The sequence below is a fragment of the Lygodium microphyllum genome, chromosome 16 (assembly GCF_053477565.2).
Source record: "Lygodium microphyllum isolate KBCC chromosome 16, Lygodium_microphyllum_v1.1.10, whole genome shotgun sequence".
NCBI classification, from domain to species: Eukaryota; Viridiplantae; Streptophyta; class Polypodiopsida; order Schizaeales; family Lygodiaceae; genus Lygodium; species Lygodium microphyllum.
In genome coordinates this window covers 41,389,695-41,411,051 of record NC_141150.1, presented here as the reverse complement: position 1 = coordinate 41,411,051, position 21,357 = coordinate 41,389,695, and the positions used below count along the sequence as shown (strand labels likewise).

At 42.1% G+C, this 21,357-nt stretch overlaps 1 protein-coding gene across 1 annotated transcript in view; it reads left to right on the top strand.

Moving 5' to 3' along the window:
* Window positions 1–2,017: 2,017 nt before the first annotated feature.
* Window positions 2,018–21,357, top strand: part of LOC148022730 (sulfate transporter 4.1, chloroplastic-like) — a 242,971-nt gene continuing 223,631 nt past the window's right edge. Inside the window, exon 1 of the mRNA XM_087695655.1 lies at window positions 2,018–2,784. Coding sequence (XP_087551781.1) covers window positions 2,482–2,784 — 303 coding nt within the window. The 5' untranslated portion in view covers window positions 2,018–2,481. The remainder of the gene's footprint in view (window positions 2,785–21,357) is intronic.

Sequence of the window (21,357 nt, the reverse complement as noted above, 5' to 3'; positions counted from 1 at the left end):
AACGCATTCATGCATATTCACATGGCATGCATAATACACATATGCATTGAGCCATTGTCTTGCTATCTCTTGACAAGGGGCACAACAATTGTTATCATCTTGAGCATGTAGAGAGACCAAAGAAAGATGTGATGTTGCAAATGGCATGTGTCTTTGGCCTAATGGGACCAATTGAGTAAATTTTAAAATGAATATTAGAGCTTCCTTATCCTAGCTTATGAATGTGCCTTGAGTTTAATAAAGGTTTAGCTATGCGTCATAAGAGAAAGATATCTTTATGTGCACTCTCAAAACATTCTTTATTTTGCTAAAGTGAGTCAATACACCATCTATCATATAAATTCCCATTTATGGTGTAGAAAGTCTTCCAAGACTACTATAAATATATAATATGCCATTTGCAATGAGAAAACTTAAGTCATTTGGACAAAATTTTAGAGACACTTAAAAGCACATCGACACAAAACATCTTAATGTATCTTGAGGTTTCCTATCAAGGATAAAGCTGCTACAAGTTGGTCCTTTCAAGTCACATGTGGTGTAGAGATGAGTACTCCCCTTAAAAGGTCTTGTGCAAGGTTATTGTAAATATGTAATATGCCATTTGCAAAAGGCTATGTCATTTGGGTAAAAGTTTTAGAGACACCTAAAAGTAAGGATTGCCTTTTTTGCCAATGATGTGGGCCGTGTAAATTATTCTAAGCCTATGGTGAACAACACAATTGTGTGTTGATCCCTTCACTCATAGGGATACATAATGGGTGCCACAAATGGTCAATCATGGAGTGGACAAATTTACCATGTAAGCTTGAGGAAGTGGGAAAAAGAATTTTGGATAGAAATGTTTCATCATATCATATCATGCTTTTTCTTCTTCTTCTTCTTCTTCTCCTTCTCCTTCTTCTCATTCTTCATACTTGAAGCCGCTAACTCTTTGCAATCCTTACACAAATGTCTCTTCTTTCTATAGCAATAACATTGGGCCTTCAACTTCTTCTTCATGTCACCCCTCTCTAAAGGTGCAAATGCCTCATTGGAGCCACTATATTAATATGGAAGCCTCCCCTATAACTGCAAAGATACCTCATGCTAAACTAACGTCAATGAAGTATGGGTAAAGCTTACTTGGCATGGATGATGTCTAGGCCCACAAAGCATTGGCTACTCCATCAAACTTCAGAGGGAGCTTGCAAAACACAATCCCCACAAGATGAGCCTCTGGAAGGGTGGACTACATGTGACGAAGTTGATCCTATACCTGTGTAACACGAAGTAAGAATGATTGAATATCATCCTTCTGCTTGAACTTCATCTATTGGAGCTATTCATGAAGGGTAATTGCATGCATGCTTCAAGTTGCTCATTTCAAGTCTCATGTGGTGTAGAGATGAGTACTCCACTTAAAAGGTGGTGTACAAGGCTATTGTAAAGATGTAGAATGCCATTTGCAAAAGACTACGTCTTTTGGATAACAATTTCAGAGACCCTAAAAGTAAAAAGGCACAAAATATATTTGTGTATATTGAGGTTTACTCTCAATGATAAAGCTCTTGCGAGTTGGGGCTTTCAAGGCAGATGTGTTGTAGAGTTGGATACATGAATGCTTAATTTCAGTGGTCCTCTTGCCAATGATGTGGCTTCGGTTAATTATTCTGGGCCTATGCTGAACAACGTGATTGTGTGTTGATCCCTTCACTCACTAGGATAAATAATGTGTAACACCAACGATCAATCCAGGGGTGGACATAATTTATCATGCGAGCTTTAGTAAGCGGGAAAAAGAAATTTGGGTGGATACGTTACATGCTAGACGAGCTTGAATAAGTCGGAAAAAGAATTTTGGACGGATACGTGTCTATCGTAGATCTTGTAAGGCTTAAGCTTTCATTTTAACTAGGCACTCCGCGCCTAGACTCGCACGATTTTTGCGGGGGGCGGGTGCTGGACGCGTGGCACCCACCCCCGCCCCCGCGTTCTCTTTTCTCCTTAACTAAACTAATAGATAGAAGATTTGGAAAAAGGGTTCGTGCGGAGAGATGCTGTGAGACGACTCACGAGGCCTAATCAGGAAGCTGGACGAGTGCGTGCACCTCAGCACGCCTATATATTCCCTCTCAAACTGTTAACGGGGACAGGCCCCCAACTGCATTCTCTCTCTCAACCGGAGGGGGGGCTACTCTCACAGACCGTGTCCATACGTCTTCCTCGATACTTTCTGTACATACAGCAGGCACCGGCGTACACAACACACGACGCAGCAATTCTTATCCACAGATTTGCCGTTTCCATCGATCCATCACATTGGCCGTTTCCATTGATCCACCAGAAATTTGCCGTTTCCACTGATTCATCATTCCATTGCAGAGACAGTTGTACCACATTTTGTTTGCGATTTCACTTCAAGATCGCCTGCATCGTTCAATTAATAGGAAGTCTTGCCTTCGCAGCCATCGCCAGCAGGCGCACGGAATTCGATCCAATATGTACGCCTCCGGCAGCGTGAACGATATCCAGGTGCTGCAAGGGGAGAAAGGACAGGCTTGGAGCGGTGCAGGAGGGCGCCCTGGCAGACGAGTCTTACCCTTCCAGCGCCCGTCCACCGTCGAAGCTTCATTGGCGAGCACTCATACAGAAGAGAAATGGCTGACTTGGCCGAGCTCCCGGATTGAATGGCTCCAACTCTTCATCCCTTGCGTAGTTTGGATACGTTCGTATGATTGGAGAAGCTATCTTAAGTCCGATGTCATGGCCGGTCTCACCGTAGGAACCATGCTTGTGCCTCAGGTCAGTTTCTGGCTTGACACTTCTTCTTCACGTGGAAGGACCAAAATCTGTACTCCATAATAGCTTCTAGATACCGTTGTATAGGAGAATCTAGGAAAGACCACCCGAGAAGAAGTGCAAATTTTTTTGATTGCCGAACCAGGCCAGCAAGGCTAAAGACACATATGTTCTATACACCACCGAATTGGTTTTCCATGCAGCCATCGTACTAGATTTTCCCATATGAGCAGCTGCTCCAACACTATTGTATTCTTTGTTTCATCATTGTTTTCCTAAACAAGGCTTTTGTATTTAACACTGGTTCCCCTTTGGATGGAGGTATTTATGAATAGGAGTTTCTTTTCTTTGGGGAAAAAGGGCAGCATGGGTAGGAGAGAGATAATTGATTCTCCATCTGTAATATCAGATGTCATCACACTCAACATTATCAAAACTACAAAATTGACCAATATGGACCATATCGTTAAGGATGGTTTGTAGTATAGCACTCAGATTTTCCAATGAAGATCAAAGAAAAGGGTGCTTGACTAACATGAAAGAGATGGAAATAGACGAATCAGAATTAAGCTGAGTTCTCTGAGAGAAACTTAGGCCTTGACCTGAAAGCTCTACACAAGAAGCAAGAATAATAGAAGGGCAGATGACTTCGAACACTATTTCCTCACCACTTCTCACATCTGAGTCAAATCCATCGAGGAACGAGTTGGAGTGGGCCTCATAAGCTCCTGACATGGTCGGATAGACATTGTACTACTATGGAGTTCCACGATCTTACAAGATCATTGCTATTGAGTACGATCTCATTTTGATGCATAGAGCCAAAGAACAGATAAAAGGCAAGTTTGAATTTCACCCTTTAGATTTGGTGTACTGATCTATTGACCATGCAGGAAGGACAGAATCCACTTAGGACTAACCATTTTAGATTCCGTTAATGATGATTCCCCTTCTTCTATTGGTATGGATGATTTTCATGATGAAGGATGTATGCAAAACAATTTCTAGTTTATGAGTAATGAGGAAGACATATATTTCTTTATAAACTCAAGACTGTAAGTAGTTGAAACCAGAAACCGTGAGTACAACTTTCTCTTCTTTTCCTTCAAACAATTTTGTTTTCAAAGGTCAAAATGAAGTAGGTGCATCTTCGTCATCGTCATTTCAATTTAATACATTTAATGGACAAAACAAACCCACATTTTTTTCATATCTACATCTATTACAAATCCATTTAATCTCCCTCCCAATCCACCCTCTTATTCCATTGCCACATCCTTTTAGTCTCCATTAAGTGCACCGCATGTTGCCTCTCATGTAGGATCACACGTGTTTTCATTCACCACACTGGGGGGTTCTTAAAACTTGGACACTGCTGTTATGACCTCATCTCTTCCTTAGCTGGGTGGTGTTTCACCTTTCCTCACACACTTTCGGGATCATTGCAACCTAGGCCATTCGTCCCAGTCTCTACTGTGTGTAGATCAGTTGGTGCCACAATTTGTCTCCATGGCATTACCTAGTGGATCCTCTAGTCATTATGTCGTGTCCTAGTCGGCATTTCGATAGGACGTATGTGTCCCAGTGTCTCCATCTCCATCGACATCTTATGGAAACATTCATGTTCCAGTGCCTTCTCATCAATTGGCACTCAATGGACACTCATAGCCTATTTTAGTCTGCCCACCTCTTCCCCCCTTCCTTCTTATTAGATATCTCCAGCACCACTACGACCACCATCTTATCCTCCACATCCATTTTACCCCACATTCTCGACACCTCATGGTTCTACCTTATCTTTTGCCAACCATGCATTCAATGATAAGACTCATTTTAACAGGTGGAACTTTACAACTTGGTCGAGCTTGATGAGATATGTACTTGCCTCACAGAACCTATGGGATCTTGTATAGGGGTTGGAACCCCAACCCGAATCCCGCACTTGTTCCATACGAGGTCGTCTGCATATGGAAGGCTAGGAATGTCTCCGCTATTGTTGAGCTGATGTAGGGCTTATTGCCCGAGTTTCATTCTTATCTTCAGCATTTTGACTTAGCGTCAAAGCAATGGGCACACTTAATTGATTGCTATGCGGCTCAGGATAGGACTTGTCGAAGATTTGAAAGTCAAGTTGACTGAGTATTGGCATCTTTTTGCTGAATTCTCTACTACAGGGAAATGGTTTCTCTGCCCAATTTTCCCATATTCTATGAATTTGAATGTCAGCTATTGTATTATGCACGGTTGTTCGATCAGTTTCATATGAATAATCCCTCAGAGGGGGATTTTGTTGCTAATTCTTAGAAGGGGCAGCAAGGGCAGGGCACGGCAAATCAAATCAAACTTAAAATCAAAATCAAAATCAAAATAAAAAACAAGCAGGGAAATTACAAGGAAACTCCTAGTCTTAACTTAAACTTGGGTGGCAAAATGTATCTAAAAAGAATAGGTATTGTCAACATTGTTAAAAGGCTGGCTATTATGATTACGAGTGTCAATCAAAGACAAGAGACACAATGCCAAAACCCAAGTCACAGACCCCTGCTCCTCAGTTGGGCAACTCTCCTTAGGGGAGACAAGGTGATGGCAAGGGGCAGTGGAAAGGTAAGACCTACACTGCCACTGGTTAGCCATCTCAATCGACAACATTCAGAACTCCAAGGGGCTTGTTGGCTGGTCTGCTGAGGCCCATATCGTCTCCGTAAAGATATTCGATGCGAGTCTTGTCCACATTTGTGAGTTGCCTCCTGATGAGGTTATCGTGGAGGTCCACTCGTCACAGCCGAGCACATCAACACCTATTTGGATTGTGGACAATGGAGCTACACATCACATGACTCCTAGGGATGACATCTTCCGTACTCGAGCCCTTGCAACCGAGCGGGTCTGCATAGGAAACAACTCCTCGGTCAAGATCCAAGCTCAAGGGTTGCATCACTTTTGCCATTGACAAGGATTTGGATCTAGCTTTGTTGGACAATGTATACTATATCCCTTAGTCTGGGGTGAACTTGCTATCTCTTCAATAGCTTTGCCGGTTGGGGCGAGCAGTTTTCTTTATAGCGACCACAGTCGAGGTCCTTGACTCTTAGACTGGTTTAATGATTGCTCATGGTGAGGCATAACCTAATGGCCTATACCACATGACCAATTTTCTTATCGAGCCGATAGCCGAGGGCTTTGTATTCCATAGCTTCTTGACATTAGCCACACATCTCGGGAGTCTACGAACAATGAGCATCTTTGGCATTTCCGCCTAGGGCATCTTGGTTATGACTCTCTTTATGAGTGATAGGAAGAAGAGATCAAAGCTCAGCTAAGAGTACAGTACACAGTGTAGAGTGTGAGAGCACAACACCCAATGCAATAATTTGAAGTGTAAGATGTAAGTACAAAGTACAACCCTTAAATCTTAGGGTTGTATGAGGGTCTTCACACCCAAAGTGTGCGAAATACGATAAGTGCCTAAAACTGTATAACATAAGCACATAAAATAAAAGAAATAAATTTGAAAAAAAACCACTCGTATGGAGAGTAAAAAGTGCCCTAGTATCCTACTGAAGATCACTGTCACTCCTCTATGAGCATACGCGTGAGTCAAACCCAATAAACCCCCTAGAGTGAAGAGTGATTAAGATACAAGGGTCATCCACCAAAGGAGATCAAATTTAAAGCATTGTAAAATGCTTCAAATTTGTCACGAGGAAGAGCTTTGGTGAAGATGTTTGCCACATTACTGGTGGTAGGATAGTTAGACAAGGCTGATATCACTTGCATATACCCTCTCTTTGACAAAGTGATAATGGATCTCAACGTGTTTCGTACATGTATGGAACACTGGGTTTCGTGCCACTGCAATGGCATTCTGACTGTTAGTGAACAAAGGAGTAGGCTCCGTGATAGATACATCCAAATTAGCTAACAAGTGTCTAAGCCAAGTTTATTGCTTCACAAGTGGCTAGTCAGTTTATGGAGCAGATTTTTAGATGGATTACCACAGGTGATTGTTTATGACAGAGATTCAAAGTTCATGAGTAACTTCTGGCAGGCGGTATTCACATCCATGGGCACTAAATTGGCTCCTTCTAGAGCCGATCATCCACAAACTAATGGACAAACAGAAAGGGTAAACAAGTGGTTGGAGACTTATCTTTGTCGTTTCTGTCATGATATGTAGAATTCATGGAATTCTTGGTTGCACTTGGCTGAGTTTGCCTTTAATAACTCCACTCATGCTAGCATTGGAGTTTCACCCTTTGAGGCTATGTATGGTTATAAGGTGCCCTTACCCACAGCTATTTTCAATGAGAAAATCAATCCTCGTCGTCAGCTTGTGTTGAGCTTGATATCTCAACATTTTCCCTCAAGCTCAACTCCATGATTTTCTTCGAAAGCACCAAAGCTTTTCTGCTCCTAGCGCCTTGGTGAAAATATCTACAGCCTGCTGCTTTGTGCTCATATATGTGAGATCAATGTCACCTACCAAGATCCACTCTTTGATGAAATAGTAATGAACATCAATGTATTTCCAATGTGTATGAAACATTGGGTTCCTAGCCAATTGTATGCTACTCATGTTGTCACAAGAAATGACAACTCTCCTGTTTGTTTGTATCCCAAAAAAAATACATATTTTAGTAATTTATACCATAGTAAATTATTTTTCAGTAAAAACAGAAGCATTAAGAAAAATAAACTTGTAGGTTTGATCAGTTTCATTCCAACCATGAATAAGTGATAGTGATCTTTGGAAAAAAGGCTATGTTGTATATACTCGTTTGGAATGCACATTATTACATATCAATGAAAGCTCAAAGTATGATTCTAGATTCCAAAAATCCTTCACATTTTTACATCTGGTGCTGTCCCAAAACTCATCTATTATAGGATCACCAATTGTATTCTCATGAGCTAACAATTTTATATATATATATATATATATATATATATATATATATATATATATATATATATATATATATATATATATATATATATATATATATATTTATATTCCACATACTTGCTCGGTTACCAAAATTGGTAGGGATTTTCCTTAGGTGTGAAAGTACACTCTGAGCATGCTGTCCATCATTTGAAACCCTCCGAGTAACACCAGATTTCAGAATACCAAAACTGTTTAAAATTGCTAACCATAACAATCTACTCTATGACTTGTATATACACTACTCACATCATTCGTATTTACATGATTTTGCAAATGTATTTCTTGAGACGGAATCCATTGATTCTACTTTTATGAGCTGTCCCATCTAGATCGTGCAATAGATAAGTACCAATTTTCAAACTTCTACTTATTCATAAAGGGTCCTTCCCATCTGACTCGAAATTTAGTTTGAAAGGTAGAATCCAAACTACTATTATGTCTCATGACTAACATTCCCTTATCAAGTTCCTTTCTCCTCATTTGTGTATTGAACCATTCCCTTCTTTTCAACTTTCAACCCTTACTAATCCGATTGACATCTTCTTATAGACTCCCTTGTGGGAAATATGACATTCATAGGTATGATGGCCTCTTGACCATATACCAAACGAAAATGGGTGAAGCCTACACTCGTCTTCTGAATTGTCCTACAAGCCCATAAAGCTTGATGCATGTACTTGTCTCAATCCTTTGGATGGTCTTCCACAAGTTTAAAGAGAATCTTCAGTAAAGTCCCATTAAATGATTCTACCACCCCATTACATTGAGGGTAGTAAGAGGTAGCAAACCTATGCTTTAGATCTTATTTCCTTGTCGATTCCTGAACTAGCTTATTTTTGAAACAGGGACCCTGATCCATTGCTATTTCTAATGGTAGTCCAAACTTACAAAATATATTCTCCTTCAGAAATTGAACTATATCCTCTTTCTTACATTCTTGAGTGGCTTTTGCTTCAAGTCATTTGATCATGTAATTAACTATATTAAGGATATAGGACTTTCTTGTTTTAGTTCTTGACAAAGGTCCAGTGAAATCCAAATTCCATTTCTCAAATGGCCCATGGATAATAATACTTTAGTAGGTTCAGGAATCAACATCCTCTTAGCGAATGACTGACAAGTATGGCAACTTTTACACTGGTGAGCAATATCAGTACTCAAACTAGGCCAAGTAAGTTTTGCTAACAAGATTTTCCTTTTGGTTAGCTCAAATCCAAAGTGATCTCCACATTCTTCTTCATGACAAGAAAAACAAGTAGGAATTTCAGAGCTATTTAATACTCTTCTCAGTACATTATTAGCCCCTCTCATACACAGCTAGTCGTTTATAACTTGTATGACTTGGCTTTTCTAACAATTTCATGCCTTTTCCCTTTATTAGCCAAAGACTTCAATTAGTTAGTTTTTAGAAACTCTTCAATCAAATGACGGCTTTCTCTACCTTCATATCTAGGACTGTCCACTTGCATGGCAGCAATATAATTTGAAACAACATTTTCAGCCAATTCATGAGCTGTAGTGTCAACTTTCTTACCAATATGCTAAATTTTAAATTTCTATAGCTGCTTAATTAGCTCCTTTATCTTGCACAACCAGTTTCTCAAATTTTCTTTGTTAACTTTCCATACACTTTAAACTTGCTTGACAACTAACATAGCATTCTCCTTTGCCACTACCTTTCTATATCCCAACTAAATTCACCGTTTTAAACCATGTAAACTTATATGTTCAGCCTCATTATTGCTTTTATATATCTGCAGTGCCCTTCAGGTACCTCATGATACCCTTCATGGCATCCCAATGCTTCTTGCCAGGTGTAGCCATATAGCATGCCACAACACCAACTGCAAAGGCAATATCTGGATGAGTGGCTATCATGGCATACATAAGACTTCCCACAGCAGATGCATAGGGAATCTTGGCCATCTCGGCCCTCTACTCATCTGTCTGCGGACAATCAGCTTGTGATACCTTCCTATAAGAAGGCAATGGACAGCCAATAGGCTTTACGTCCTGCATGCGAAAGCGCTCAAGGAATTTATGAATGTACTCCCTCTGTGATAAGTAGAGGAGTCCCTGATGCATATCGCGTCTAATGCGTATACCAAGTATGTTAGCGGCCTATCCCAGCCTTGTTTTCTTGATTTTCAAAAAAAACTTCTCGATTGTTAGTATTCAAAATGGCAAATCCCAAACCTTTCTTTTTTAGCATTCTTTTATAACTGCAAAGTAGCGTCTCTATTCTTCATTTCCTCATGAATTTGAGGATGTGGGATGAACTTTTGTTTTATAACAACTGCACTTTCAGCAAGCTCCTTATATGTCAAAATATGAGCTAAATTAGCTCTTATAGTATCCTCTTTCAAATAAGTGAATTTCAATTGCTGTGGAATCAATTGCCATTTAGTTACCCTCGGGGGTATTTTCAGGGAACTAGCAAGTACTACAAATGGTTTTTGAATCAGATATGATTTCCATATTCTAACTGCATATACTAGCTTGTGAAGAAATGCGGCAAACACAGAAAACACAAAACCAATCGTACGACAAAGCACAAACTGGTAAACATAGAATATAGTTAGGGTTAGGGTAACTTAGAGACAATGAACACAATGAATAATGAAGTATATGACTACTGAATATATAGTGCTCATGTAACAAACACACTATGTAGTAAATACCGAACCTAGAACTCTTGTATCTTTGGGATCAAGATAGAGGTTATGAGTTAGAGAGTGTGCCATACTCCAAACGGATCTTGAAACGCAGTAAAGCAGCCTCCGCGTATCAAACAACAACAAATGCAGCCAAAGAGGTCGGATTTGAAGTAGACAGGCAGTGAGAAGAGAAAAAGACAAAAAATGTGGATACTTGAGGAGATAGAAAAATTGGGCGATCGCTGGAAACAGTAGACGACTATGCAAGAAGTGTAGGCGACAACTGGAGGAGAGAGAAACTCGGCAAACATAGAGTTTGAATGATGGCGATAGTATCAGATTGATGGCGATAACTTTGGATGATGACGTCGATAGCAAATGCAAGTTTCTAATTACAGACGACAGCTCTAAGGTACTAGGTAATAGCTTCTAGATCTAGGCGATAGCTCTAGGATGCAGGAAACTGCTCACTAGTGGAGTTAGAGATTAGAATCAGGCTCCAAATAGTAGCAGACAACAATGCGAAGCTCTGACTGCAATGTCCTCCGCAAACGGGATGTGGGTAGCAGAGATACGGCTCCTAAAAGCTACAAAAATGAGATTGAATGAGAGTGGTGGATTATATGCCTATTTATAGAAAGATAGGGATACTCATATCCAATTCGGGGTTTGCATGCTCTCTAGTATCGCGCTTTTTAAAAAAACATAATAAGGTTTTTAATTATTAAGCATGGTTTGGGGTTGCTTAAGTTAGGCTAATGCAATTTTAGCTGAAAACCCTCTCTTAGACCCAAAACTAGCTATGAGAAATAAGCCCTTGGATTTATTTTTCTTTTATCCTAAGGCATCCCATCCCAAAGTAGCCAGGGCATTGAGTAAAGGGTGCACGTCGGGTGCCCAGTAACCTACCAAGATTACAGAGGCGATGGCTATCGTACCATGGAAGCCTAAATGACCACCCTAGAGAGCCCAGGGCTTCAGATCAAGGATGCTTGTCAGCTGCCCAAGGGTCCATTAAGTCCTGCAAAGGCAGATGGAATCAACAATGGACTTTTTTTTGTATTGTTTTTTTTTGGAGGACTTTGTTGTAGTTTGTCACAAGATTTAGTATTAAGTTAGGGCTTCAAATTAGTGTTTGTCCTATTGAGTCACTGTGCCCCAAAGTATTGGAAATAGGGATGGATAGCCCCACTACCTGCACAACCATACACATTCTATTATTGTTGTAAAGGTTGCCCTGTACTTAGCCTCACAAGTGTGGGTACAAAGAGTTGTTCCTCTCTCATGTTTTTGTGATAGTTATATGTAAAGTACTAAAGTACAAGTTCTAAGGGTGTGTTCACATCCAAGTAGGTATAGAAGGCACGATGACTCTTTATTCCCAAGTACTATTTTTCTTTAGAGATTCCATCTCTAACAGCATACCTTTATGCCATTTCTTGCTATCCTCTCTATCCACCGCTTTCTTGAAGCATGATGGTTCACCACAATCAATCAATATGACATAATCGGTAACTGTTTAGCTTGCAAATTTGCATTAGTAGCTTGCTGTTCAAAAGGTTCAACATCCTGTCTTGCTTGTTCCGGTTGTTCCAATGGCACAATTCCTTGCTGAAACTATGGTATATCACTGGCAACTTCTTGCCGATCAATTTCAGAATCATTCCTTGCATTTAAAGGGTCATTTATAGCAGGTATTTATTGCTCTAAACCGGGCACTCTTTGCTGTCCTATAGGTATTTCTTCTCGAAACACAACCCTTCTCACTTTCTTTGTCTTTTGGCTTGGTTATGCATGCAATCTTCCCGGAAGATTACATCATTATTGGATACGAATTTCCTCTTTTTGGGATCCCATAACTTATACCCTATGTCTCCCTCGCCACCATATCCTAGGAAAATGCATTTACATGACTTTGGCTCTAATTTGCTGCATTGTTCCTTGCATATATGTACAAATGTCTTGCAGCCAAATACTCTCAACTGTGTATACGAAGGTGGCTTGCCCGACCACACTTCTTAAGGGACTCTCCTCCCCAAAGACCGGTTTAATGACCGGGATTTATGAAGTATATGGTTGTCACAATAGCCTCTGCCCAAAACCCATGAGGTAATGCAACATGCGATAGCACGGTACGGACCTTCTCTTGAATAGTCCAATTTATATTCTTTGCAACACCATTTTTAGGTGGATTATAAGGGGTAGTGAGTTGCGTTTTTATCTCTTTGTTGTCACAAAAGGCCTGAAAGGCTTTGGACACATATTTCCACCATTGTCAGAGTGAAGACACTTTAATGTCTTGCTTGTCATATTTTCAACAAGTGCTTGGAATTTTTTAAACTTATCCAAAGCCTCATCTTTATGACGGATCCGATAAACCCATACTTTGCGTGTGGCATCATCAACAAAAGTGATAAAATATTTCTTGCCCCCTAGAGACAACCCTGGCATCTTACATACATCTGAATTTACCAACTCTAAGGGTGAAGATTTTAATGAAAGAAACTTTTTATGTGATGTTTGAGCATACTTGCCAAAAATACAATGATCCCAATGGTCAAAATCAACATACCTCAAACACAGCAAATAACCCAAACAAGAAAACACTTTTATTCCAGTTTGACTCATGTGCCCCAATTGGCTATGCCACAAAGACACACTTGGCTGCTCGGTTATAGTGACAACATGATTAAGCACACTAGATACATGTAATGATACAGAGTATCAATTTTAGATCCTTTAGCAACAATCCTAGAGCCCTTACATATCTTCCATTTTCTATTCCTAAAAGTGGTATGATAGCCTTCATCATCTAGCTGCCCTGTGCGCTTATCAAGCTCTTCTTGAGCTGGGGTACATGCCTCACATTATGCAAAGTGAACATTGAACCATGTTGAAATGCCAACTTCACACTGTCAATCCTTGCAATGTTACATGTATAATTGTTCCCCCAGGTGGACAACACCATGTCTACCACCACTGTAGTCAGAGAGCCACTCATGGTGTGGTGTTACATGAAATGAAGCACCTGAATCAAGAATTCAGGTGTACTTGTCATCATCAGAATCTGCAATCAATGACTGTATACTCAAAGAAGAAGTAAAGAGTACATCACTGCCACTGTCACTCCTGACTGACTACATTGACTTCCTCTATCTTCAAATTGCTCTTCTTTGCATGTTGGCTGTTGTTTTTCTCGTCTTTGTTATCATTAGTGTTTTTGCCTTTGCCCTTTGCTTTCATCCACTTAAAGCAATCCCACTTGAAGTGCCCTTTCTTGCCACAATGATGGCACTCCACATTTTTACCATGAGACTTGTAGCATGCTCTGTTGTCAGAGTTGCCCTTTTGCTAGGATTTGCCTCTAGTATGCAGTGCATTATTGGAAGACTTGTTTACTGAAATAATTTGCCTATCGAGCTCCTCCATGAGTAGTGTCCCAACTTTTATGCAAAGTACATAGCAAAAATGTTGCCTTGAACTCCTCATCAATGTGAAATTCCAAAGCAATCAGCTGGCTGAAAATAGAGTTAAACTCATTCAAATGTATAGATATTGTGGTATCTTTCTTCATACGAAGGTCCATCAAAATTTTCAACCAATAAACCATGTTGGTTGCACTTTTCTGAGCATATAACTCCTCAAGTTGTTGCCACATATTGTAAGTAGATTTCAATTTCTCTATATTGAAGAGCAAAGTGTCTGACATTGAAAGGATAGAGCGTGCAAGCTCTTCTAACTCAACCCACTCATTTGGATCCATGGTTGTTGATTTTATCCCTATTGTCTTTATAGGCTTCACCTATTTCTTCTGCACTAAGACATTATAGGATTGCTTCTGCTATATAGCAAAGTTGTGTGCATCCTCAAGCTTCTTAATGTGTAAAAGATTGCTGCTATCATTGCTGCCAGCCATGATTTACAGCTCAAAAGTGACTCAAAAGTCAACAAATGTGAGCCCAACTGTCATAGAAATGACCAAGGTACGAAGCAATCACAGAAATGACCAAGGTATGAAGCAAGTACCAACTAGTTGTTAGGGATAAAGGCGCTTGTGTCTAGCTGCCTGTGTATTACTATACTGATAATACCCGCACGTGCACACTATAGGCGGCGGGCGCCCATCACTGTCACTTCATTCTTTATTCTTTCAGTGTTATTTGAATAAAGGGAAGGCCGGTTACACATTGTGGTTGGTGGAGTTTCCATATCTTGAGTCTCTCTCTCTCTTACTCTCTTGCTCCATTTGCCTTAGCTCATATCTCTCTTGCTTCCGCTTGCTTGTGCTTCCACTTGGGCTTCTCCCTTCAATTGGTATCAGAGCCTTCTTCTCCATGAGCTTGAGCTCAATCCGGCATTGCTTTAGCTTTCATTCAAGTTAGCTACAGTAGGGTCTCACCATTGGCAGCCATAGCTCCACCTCTTGAGGTTTATATTGAGCTCTCATTGCTTTAGGACATCGTAGGACTTATTGGGGCTATCTTAGGTCATTCTTGAGTCTACATTGAGGTTATTTCAGGGAGTATTCAACTCAGTATTGAGGGCTGGAAATACAAAAATGTTTTTTCAGTTGTGGCCATTCATTTGATGTTGGACACTTGGGGGAATATTTAGCCAATGTATTGAAATGCTTTGGGACTGATTTGAGCCTATATTTGGCTCAGCTTTACTGTCATTTTTACTGCTGTAATAAGCAGGGCTGAAGGCTATTTTATTAGTGAAAGCATATTCCTATTGCTTATTGATGCTTTTCGGCTACTTGGGATGATACATTGATGTCTATGGTTGATGCTTGGCCATGCTTATGGAATGCTTTTGGGTTTTGATTGAGCTCACTTTTGCTTGGACTTGACTGTCATTTTATTGTTGTATATATAGTGGACAGCAAGCTTTTAACAGGGACAATCTATGCCTAATGCTCTTTCATGCTATTCGGGCATTCTATCAGATATATTGGTACATGACATTGAAGCTCTATGCTTGGTTATGCTACTGAATGCATTTGAGCTTAGGACACTTGACATTGGTTGTTAGTTGCTTCATTGGATGCTTCGGAGGTCTATGACCTTACGGGCTTGAAGCTTTTATTGGTTCTTATGCTCCTGACTATGTACTTGATGTATCTTGGATCCTTGGATGCTACTCACATGAGGATTTGAGCTTTGTTTGCTCGCCTGGTATCTGACTTTTGTTCGAGTAGGAGTTGCTTACTTGACACTTGGGTGTTACATTGAGCTTTGGATTTTATTTGTAGTTGAGCTTGAGCTACTTCAACTTCTGCTCGCATGCTGCAGGGGGTTTTGTATCAATGATTGCCCTTGTTTGGCATTGATTTCCTATTGATGTACCTCATTTTCAGCATGCTGTAATTGCAAACTGTTGTATTATTTATGAGAGCAATCCACTCCATTTGATGCTATTTTGGTCATAGTTTGTGGGCAGCTCATTATTTCGTATGTACCTCTTTTTTTCAACTTGTTTTGGTAGTGGTTTTAGGGCTGTTTGCAGGTATTACAGCAGCCTGCTTGGTCTGTATTATTCTTCTTTTTTCTGCAGTATGGCTGGTCATTCCAATGACAGTGCCATCTTCAACATTAAAAAGTTGGATGGCAGCAACATTGAAACTCCTGCTCGTTGAGTCCACCTGGGACTTCTGCAACACTTGAGCTGTCTCTTGCCAGCTCCGATACCAGTTTGTAGTGATGGGTTAGGCACGAAGATCGAGATAGTAAATGTTCCTCAAGCGCGTAGAGAGATAGAGAGTGAGCACATTTTTAGGTACAATGACGAGTGTGTACCTTTAGATTTTTAGATAGATATATATGTGTAAGTACAAGTGCTAAGGGAGTGTGCACACCCGAGCACATTTAAAGGCACAAGGGCCTTTATTCACAATAGGGGAAGAGAAGGAGATCCTTCAAGGAGTCACTCTTCCTCTTTTTTTTTTTTTTTTTTTTTTTTCCGTAAAAGGTAATTATATTAATTACGAAAAAAAATACAAGATTACTTGATTACAAGATACATGACGACAATCTAAGCCATCATGAGAAGAGGTTCTAAGTACTACAAGTTACAAGGTCAAGGCAACGGCGCGGAGGAAATTGCCATATGCCAGGGACGTAAGTCCTCCCTAGAGAGCAAATCAGAATGCTGGAGAAGATCTAGCTGCCAATACAAGAGGCCCTTAAGCCTCGCAATATGTCGCTGAACATTACAGGCGGAGTCAAAAAGAAAAGCATTCCGAATGGTCCAGTTATGCCAACAGCCCCAATATCGAAGAAAGTGATACATGAGCTTCATATGGGGCTGTGCCGGAGTGGGGTATTTGGGTTGCCCAAAAACCCAATCAAAGGGACGCAGGGGGAAACCAACCACCCCTTGCCAAACAGCTGATAAAAATAACCAGACTTTCTTACCGATGGGGCAAGAAATAAATCGGTGGCGGGCGGATTCCACAGTTGTGGTGCAAAAGAAACAGTTGCCATTGGAGATTCGTCGCTTGGAAAGAGCTGAAGCAAGCGGAAGACCACCAATCATCACTCTCCAAAGAAAGACTTTATATTTCAAGGGTGTCTTGTTCAACCAGCCCTCCATCACAGTTGCCCTCCACCATGACCGGGATTTACGCAATCCCTATAAAGCATTCGCTTTAGTAACTAGCCATTGATGATCTTTAATCAGAAGATGGTACACTTGGTTAGCAGAAGCTTTGCTTAAATGGAGCCGGCCTTGTAGGTCCCAATCCTGCCAGGGATGATCCGAAGCAAGGGCAGGAAAGGGTTGTCTGCACTGGAGCTCCCTCAAAAGCTGTTCCCATAAAGGCCTATATCCACGAGGGATCCTGTAAAGCCTCCTAGCTGTACGAAATGATATAAGCACATTGCGACTGGCAAGGGTGGCATCCGCAACTGAAGACAAGCCCAAACGTGCCATCCGGTTGAATTGTGGTCTAAGCTCATGTTTACCTTCCCATGAAAGTAAACGCGAGACTGCTAGCAATTCCAAAAGAGTTAGTAGCTAAGCGATCCTCCGCTGGATGCCACTGAGCCTTCTGGAGGACCACTTTCCAGGAACATACCAAATGAGTAAGCAGCGATGAAGACGAACTGGAGAACCGCGAATCAGCATTAAGAACATGCCACCAAGAACTCCGGATTTGGGTATTACCATGCAAAAGCCCATGGGCCTCAAGGAAATAACGGGCTATATCTACCCATGGATGATGATCCGAGCACAAGGCGCGGAAAAGAGACCAACGGAGTGCCTGCATGTGAGTTTGGGCCTCTAAAAGAGCTCCGCCACCCATGCGTTTGGGGGTGCACGCATGTGACCAAGAGATCCAGGAAATACCTGTGTGCAATGAATCCTTCTTCCATAGCATGAAACGAATAGACTGAGTAAGAGCATTCAGAGTCGTAGTAGTCCAGGGCAACAATGGCAAGAAATACATGAGCATTGGCAACATAATTGTCTGGGCCACTTTGAGGCGAACATGGAAGGGCCAGGCCTGAGACTTCCAATACATAAACTTAGCCACCATTTTTTGAGAAATCCACTGCAGAAGCTGCTTTGGGGGAACCTCAATACCCAAAGGGTACCCAAGATGCCTAACAATGGAGCCACGAGAAACAACCAGACCTTGCCAGTCTAAGGACTGCAAATCCGACTCCGTGCAGCTAAGAATGGCTGATTTGAGCGCATTGATACGAAGGCTGGACGCCTGACCAAAGAGACCCCAAACATCCAATGATTTTTGAAGGTTATCCTTGTCCGCACGCAAAATCATAAAGCTATCATCCGCCAGGGATTGGCTAATGAAGTGCTGTCCTGTAGGAAGCGACAGTCCGGCCAACTGAGAAGAGGCGGCCATATGAGATAACATGGAAAGAACTGGATGTGTCGCAAGGGCAAAGAATAGAGGACTCAAAGGGCACCCCTGTCTGATAGAGCGGGCAAGGACAAATGGCTCAGTAACACCTCCATTCAGCATGACTCGCGAAGACGCCGCTGTGCTAATGGTGTAGATCAGACGAGACATCTGAGCACCAAAGCCCATAGCAGACATAAGTTCAGCAACAAAAGACCAGTCCAGATAGTCAAAAGCCTTTTCCAGGTCCAGTTGAATCAGTACTACCTCCTGATGAGAATGCCTTGCATAATCAATTGCCAGTTGAGCATTCAATACATTGTGCAGAATATTGCGGCCCTTAATGAAACCATACTGGAGAGGGTGCACAATGGCAGGGAGATGCTTATGGAGCCGATTCGCCATTACTTTGGAAAAGATTTTGTACATTGAACCCATCAAAGAAATTGGGCGCCATTGGGACAACTTAGATGGCGAAGGAACTTTTGGAAGCAGCTTAATAAGTCCCCCTTTCCATGAGGAAGGCATGATCCCCGTTTCCCACACCCGCTGAAACAAAGCCTGCAATGGTTTCGCCAGTTGGGTAGCAAAAGCCTCAAAGAACTCATTAGTGAGACCATCCCAGCCCGGACTTTTATCCTTGGGCAAGTGTAACAAGACATCCATAACCTCTGCCTCACAAATATCTGACTCCATAGTAGCTTGCATGTCCTGCGGAAGCTGATTGCGGACCAGGTCATAAAAAACCGAACGGGCCTGAGTAATTTGGGCTGAAGGTGGAGAAGTAGAACCGAGAAGGTCGCGGAAATAATTCCTGCACATATGCACAATAGTCTGCGGATCCAGGATAAGGTGGCCTTCTGCATCCTCGAGTCTGGTCATATTCTCTCGAGCAGGAGAGGCGTGGAGGGCTCGAAAGAACTTATGGGTCTGACACGCACTATCTTGCAAAGTCTCCGTCAGATGTTGCAGTTTGGCCTGCTGATATGATCTCAACTGGATCTCTTTAATAAGATCAGCCACCCGCATGGCCAGTGCAAGCAGAAATGCATCATCCGGAGTGTCCACTAGCAGCGAACGGACCAAAACCAGCAGGTTCTCGGCGGCCTGTCGACGCCGCCGACAAAGAGATGCATGATAGATCCCATATTGCCGAGCAACCCGCTGCACATTAGAGAGCAATCGTTCAAATGACGCAGTGCCCTGAGAGGAGAAGTCCAAGAGGAATCTGTCAATCAATTGTTGCATATAGCCCTGAAAGATGGCATGCTTCAAGTAAGACGAGTTGAAACGCAAAGGGAGTCTCCCTAGAAATTGCTTGAAAGGTGCAATGGGTTGGGCAAGCGGCTCAAGCTGCAGAGGGAAATGGTCCGACAAGGCATATTGCTGTAACACTTTTATTTCGAGCATCTCAGGAAGAAAATCATCGTTCTGCATGATATATATACGGTCCAACCGCGACCATGTTGTTGCATACTGGGCAGAATGGAAAGTAAACCCTGTAGAAGACGGATGTAGCCAGGACCAGAGATCTTGCTTAAGAACAGCAAGAGCCAACTCATGCCACATACGACTTTCCGGCGCATCCGTCACTCTTCCTCTCTCTCTTTTTTTTTTCGTAAAAGGTAATTGTATTAATTACGAAAAAAGTACAAGATTACATGATTACACGAGTACAAGAGGCACGAGGGCCGTAGGCCAACGTGTGGGAAATCCCTGGACTAGGGTACTAAAAAGTTACACCAATCATGGCAAGGACCCAGAGGCAATTGCCAAATGCCAGGAATACAAATCCTCCCGAGGGAGCAAGTCAGAGTGCCTGATGAGATCTAGCTGCCAATGCAAGAGCCCTTTAAGCCTTGCAATATGTCGCGGTACATTAGAAGCCGAGTCAAAGAGAAAAGCATTTCGGGTGGTCCAAATGTGCCAGCATCCCCAGTATCTGAAAAAATGGAATAAGATCTTCATATGTAACGGTGGCGGTGTGGGATACTTCGGTCGCACAAAAACCCAATCGAAGGGAGTCAGTGAAGACCCCACCACCGCGTGCCAGATTTGTGACAAGAGTGACCAGATATTCTTGGCGAGCGGGCAAGAAAGAAAACGATGTCGGGCCGATTCCGCCGAAGTGGTGCAGAAGAAGCAAGTGCCATTTGAGATTCGACGCTTGGAAAGGGCCGAGGCAAGAGGAAGACCACCAATCATTACCCGCCACAGAAAGACCTTACATTTGAAAGGTGTCTTATTCTGCCATCCCTCCATCAGCGTTGCCTGCCACCATGACAGTGATTTCCGCAGGCCCCAAACAGCATTAACTTTCACACCCAACCATTGGTGATCTTTAATGAGAAGATGATACACTTGATTAGTAGAGGCCTTTTCCAGACTCAACCGGCCTGCAAGGTCCCAGTCCTGCCAAGGGCGATCCATAGCCAGGGCAGGAAAGGGTTGCCTACCCTGAAGTTCCGAGGAAAGCTTCCCCCATAAATCACGGTATCCGCGTGGGATCCTGAAAAGTCTCCTAGCAGTCCAAAATGATACAAGGACATTGCGAGTGGCAAGGGTAGCATCCGCAATCGAAGTCACACCCAAACGGGCCATGCGATTAAATCTTGGTCTGAGCTGATGTTTATCTTCCCATGAAAGTAATGTGGATACTGCCAACAATTCCAGTTGAAAAGAATTTGTCTGCACGCGGTCCCCTACAGGATGCCAACGGGCCTTTTGGAGCACCACTTTCCAAGAGCCGACCAAATGCACTAACAAAGAGGAAGAGGGACTGGAGAATCGAGTGTCAGCATTAAGGACATGCCACCATGAGGCTCGAAGCCGTGTGTTACCCTGGCGGAGGCCGCTGTCCTCAAGAAAATAACGGGCTATGATGGTCCACGGGTGATGATCCACACACATGGCACGAAACAGAGACCAACGAAGAGCCAGCATATGAGTTTCTGCATCCAAAATAGCTCCACCACCCATGCGCTTAGGGGTACATGCATGTGACCATGAAATCCAGGAAATGCCTGCCTGCAGTGAATCCTTCTTCCATAGCATGAAACGAATGGGATGAGTAAGAGCCTTCAAAGTACTGGGCGTCCATGGCA